This window comes from Drosophila erecta, unplaced genomic scaffold (assembly GCF_003286155.1).
Source record: "Drosophila erecta strain 14021-0224.00,06,07 unplaced genomic scaffold, DereRS2 tig00000055-arrow-pilon, whole genome shotgun sequence".
Lineage (NCBI taxonomy): Eukaryota > Metazoa > Arthropoda > Insecta > Diptera > Drosophilidae > Drosophila > Drosophila erecta.
In genome coordinates this window covers 21,206,075-21,211,076 of record NW_020825200.1, presented here as the reverse complement: position 1 = coordinate 21,211,076, position 5,002 = coordinate 21,206,075, and the positions used below count along the sequence as shown (strand labels likewise).

The following is a 5,002-nucleotide window of genomic DNA, read 5'->3' as shown; positions in this document are numbered from 1 at the left end:
ATTTTTCCACAAAGTCATGTCTTAGTAAAAAATCAATCGATGTAAATTTTCACCACCACTTTCTGGTGAATATTACAAAAACGAATCTAACAATCTTTTATTCATATTAGCTATTGTTTAAAGTTGTGTATTCCTTTTAATACCATAACTATTTTTATACAACCGTACAAATAGACTTTTAACAGGAAATTAAATTATTCCCATATTTATAATAACTAACCCTTTTCCCCAATAAATTTTTTTTTTAAAGCGTATTCCATCGTATCCATCTAAAGAATTCAAATTACTTTGATATAAGGAACTTCAGGCTTACATGTTAATAAACATGCAAGATAAGCGGGAAACAACTAAGTTTTATAATGCTATAGCCCTTAAACGCCTGAAGTTCGAGACTTGTGTAATAAGACGTAGTAAAGGTATTTTCAAATGCTATCGTTGCTTTCTAAACATAAAATGTACTCATTCCGCATGCATTATGTGCTGGTGACTATTTAAACAGTTTATTATAATATATTAATATTAAATAAATCGTAAGTATCCGTGATATTGCTATATTTATCAATTTATAACGATAGAAAAATATTTTTCTAAAAAATATATCGATATATATTTTATTTTTTCCATTTATCTACAGCGATTGCATATACGCAATTGAGTTCCGTCGACTTGATCGTCGACCTTTAACCAGAATAAACATTTATTTTGCCGTTGCCAAAAATGTACATGACAACTGGCAAGACGTTTGCGATGGTGAAAGGACCTTTACGTGATTGTTTTTTTCATAGTAAAAGATGGCCAGGTAACGTACGATTTTTTGTCGTCGTCAAAAATAGGCAGGTAGACAATATTAATAACAATATATGTATATCTGCCTGTAGTTATATACGAACTAGTATACCGTATATACATATGTTCACACGTTTTACTTAATGCGCAATTGTTATATGTTTGTACGTATGTGCATATGTATGTGCATAGTATGTACGTATTCTCGTATTAATATTTGTATATTTGTGTCTACTTGCGTACATAGCTATTCGGCAATTGCACTTGAGTGCCGCAATGGAAAATTATGTGAATGAAGCCTTAATACCTCTTCCAATCAATGTGGACTCTGCGGAAACAACTCGATTCTCCCCCCAGCGCTCGCGTGATATTTCGTCTACAGTGATTAATGCACAAGCACCAATCTCAAGCATTGATATCACTATTGACAACAGTTTTCACGCAGTTTTAAGCGACTCAAGTGTTTGTCAAGATCCCCATCTACAGTCCTATGATTGCTTTGGGTTGATCAGTCTTAATTCCGCAATGCAAAGCAATGTACCAACACCGTTTGGGGGGCTCAACAAGTTTTCGCATCTGAACATGCCTGGCGGACAGTGGTCCCAGGAGTTTAAGTTTACAGCGCAAAACATGCAGTGGTCTCACTACAGCAGTCTTCGCGACAGATTGCGAGCGGATTGGGCGACTTACGATCAGAACGCTACTCTTAAAACTAATGGCCAAGGTGAGCAGCTTCGCTAAAAAAGTAAAGAGTAAAAAAATGTATAAGTATCAATGAATATTATTATAAATGGATATATCATATTCATGTCTACAAAAATATCTTACATTGTAAGAGAGAGAGATGCTTTAACATGTCTGCATATATCAGGAACTCATTTTAAGGATTTGCTTACAGTTCCCAGGAATCCTATATCTTATACCTCAAAATTTGCAATATTGCAATGAATTGGCAATAGAATTCATAAAATTAAATGAAAATAAAAACATTCATTAAAAGTGTGGGAGCGTTAGATTTTTTAGAAATACCAAATGACAAGACAAAATGTAAAAAAACAATCAAAATATTTTTCAATGTGACAACGTTTTGAAACTGATTTGCACAGTAGCAGGTCACTAGAATTCGTATGCACTTTTCAGCGTTTATGTATATTTATGAATATATTGACGTTCATACGGTCGAACATGGCTATGGATTGAGAGTAGTCAAAAACACTTTCCTTTCATCTGTTACATACTTTTCTTTCAATTAGAATACCCTTTTAATCTACGAATAACGGGTATAAAACTCTGAAATAAAATAGGTGTAATTTTTTTTTAAATGGTGTGTATAGTTTTCTGACATGCATTCTTAACACTTACATTTATCTAAACATATATTTTAAACAAATTTTACAGAGTTTTTTACGAAGGGTCGAAGAAAATATAGCACGCAATCGCCTATGCAAAACCCTACAACAATAAAGGCAGCAATATCAAAGTCGCTTTCCACAAAAACATCCACAGGTTCCAAACTAGGTAAAAGTGAGCAGCTAAAGAGGGCGTTTAAGGAATATGGAGCGCCTATTGTGGCCTTTCATGTAGGAATTTCTCTGATTTCTCTTGGCGGTTTCTATATGCTTGTATCAAGGTAAGGTGATATTACAATAAGTTGACAACTATAAATGTCCCCAGTGTTTGACTACAAATTCCTTTGTAGACTAGCGTCCACATTACAATACTGGCTTTTGAAGTTCTATAGATCTTAAAAAGTTAATTTTAGCTTTAGTTTCTTCCTACCCGTTACACGTAGAGCAAATGAATATATTAAATTTAATCGAACTATCTAACGGACTAAAGGAAGCTTTACTACACGAGTCGATCTAGTTATCCTCGTCTGCACATCCGTCTCTTATTTTGTCTGTCAGTCAGTTAGTATGTCCGCCGAAATCGCTGTAATATATGAACTAAAAAGCTCGGACTAGTTACTTTATTTTTCCAACTCCTACATACAGAATTTTTTTTTTAATTGACCACATTTACATAATTATTATTTGTGTATTATAAAATTGGGTGGTAAGTATATATATAAGCACTATGTATCACTTTTATTGTTTTAAAGAAATTTTAAGTTATGAGCATTTGAGAAACCACCGAACTTTCCCTTAGACTCCCGTTCTCTGAGTAACGTTTTCACCCAGCTTCGCAATACGCTTATTTACTTTATAATTCATTGATTTTCAAAATATTAGACTTTTTTTTTTTTTTTGCAAAGAAAAAAATCCAATTAATCTTATTTACGTGCGCCAGACGAATTTTAACCGCATTATAATGCATTAATTAGAAGATCATAATATTTCAATTAAAAAATTGTAAAATAATTTTCGGAGTTTTTCGTCGTCCAATCTTTTCCGGGGCGTAGGCATCACTGGAGTCTGCAGGCTTAGGCTCGACTTTCTGGGGCGTATAGTTTTCGAGCTTCGTTTAATGATGATGACCCAGTGTATATGTACGTACTTTGTATGGTCACGTTCTGTCTACAACTGTTCTGCTACAACTTATAAACAAATACCCTTTAGGGGTGTAAGCTCGGAGAATAATTATAAAATAAACAAGAAAGAATTCTATAGTCGAGTTCTTCGACGATCAGCTACCCGTTACTCTGCTAGTGGAAGTGCAAACGAGAAAATTCAACATTTTCTAGAATATTGGTGGAAATTGGGGGAAAAAATAATAAAATTAAAAAATTGAGTGCCGTGAGGGAAGGAGGGAAAGGGGAGGAGGGCGTGGCAACATTTGGAAACTTGCGCTGCGTTGCTGTCTCTGGAAGCCGCATGCTTAATCTTAACATTCTAGCTTTTGTAGTTCCTGAGATCGAGACATTCATACAGACGGACATGGCAGGATCGACTCGGCTAAGGATCCTGATCCAGAATTTATGTATTTTATATGGTCGGAAACGTTCCCTGTTTTATTCTTTTCAACGAATCTAGTAAATCCTTTATTCTACGAGTAACGGGTGTAAAATAAATAATAAAAATATAAAATATGTATATAATCAAAAAAAAAAAAATGGTGTTGCCCTATATTGTGCCTTCCTGCTGAATATAATTACTTGGAACCCTTATTTGTAATACGTTGTTCTCGCTGTACTTCACAGTGGCATAAACTTGGTCCCAGCTCTGGAATTTATTGGAATCGCTTCACCCGCCATTATGGAAAAAGCGGCCACAGGGAGCACCTTTGTTGTGGCATACGCCGTACACAAAGTGTTTGCCCCGGCTAGAATAAGTATCACGTTAGGTTCTGTACCATTTATTGTACGCTATCTTAAATCTAAAAAATCACAAATGCGATAACCAAAAAATAGCGCTAAGAATAATAAAATCATATCAATAACGGATTTTGTTTTTTATAATATGCTTATGAAGTAAAAAGGTTATAAAAAATGTTTCTTAGAGCTTTAGTAAAGAGCTTTTTTTCTAGTATTTCGTAGCCTTTTTCGGTTTGTTTGTTTAGGCTGAGCATTCAAGCCGCAAAAAATCTGTATATGGTAGACTTTTTTTAGTAAAGATTTTTATACCCGTTACTCATAGAGTAAAAGGGTATACTAGATTGGGTGAAACAGACTGAATAAACTGTGAACTTCATCAGCTTCTTTGATCGCCTGGGGCGATTTCAGCTGAGGCTAAGATAAGTGGCTATATCACTAGAGCACTTGCGAAAAAAGGTAAAAGAGTGGGAGGCCTTGGGGCAAAAAAGTCAGCCCAAATTCATTTAATAGCGCCTTCGAATTGCGTATTCGTATAAGATCGTAGGATCTTAGAGCTCTTCGTAGGTCTGGGTGCAGTTTTCCTTAATGATCTCTAGCGTTTCCTGTTCCTGTATTTTATGAGGACTTAGGGTCTGAATTTCGACCTTGAATGGTTCCCTAAACCCTCGCTTTCTTTGCATCATCTTGTCTGCAAGCTTAGCAAAGTATCCCCTGGGCAAAGAAGTATGCCTGGAGATAGTATAACTCGGACCAAGTCCTCCAGTTTCTATTGCTGGAAATGAACCATTTCAGAGCCTTCCCCTGCATCTATTCCGGCATTACTCGGGGAATCATGTTTAGGTCCAAACCGTACGTGTTTGCGGACGTGCTATAGAAATTCGAGGGGTTTTCTCCTATCTCTAAGCGGAAAGATCATTCCTTGGGTCGTTTTCCGTTTTAGCCGCGAAACCTCTGTGCAATATA

At 35.5% G+C, this 5,002-nt stretch overlaps 1 protein-coding gene across 2 annotated transcripts; it reads left to right on the top strand.

Annotated features, from left to right (window-relative positions):
• The first annotated feature begins 603 nt into the window (after window positions 1-603).
• On the top strand, window positions 604-4,168 carry LOC6542553. 2 transcript variants are annotated; one of them, XM_026979066.1, is made up of 4 exons: window positions 604-799; window positions 1,034-1,510; window positions 2,185-2,416; window positions 3,926-4,168. In XM_026979066.1, the coding sequence occupies exons 1-4, from the start codon at window positions 718-720 to the stop codon at window positions 4,122-4,124; spliced, it is 990 nt and encodes a 329-aa protein (XP_026834867.1). In that variant the 5' UTR covers window positions 604-717; the 3' UTR covers window positions 4,125-4,168. The 2 variants fall into 2 exon arrangements, with proteins under 2 accessions (XP_026834867.1, XP_026834868.1); XM_026979067.1 differs by lacking the exon at window positions 3,926-4,168 and adding an exon at window positions 2,486-2,855.
• Window positions 4,169-5,002: the final 834 nt, after the last annotated feature.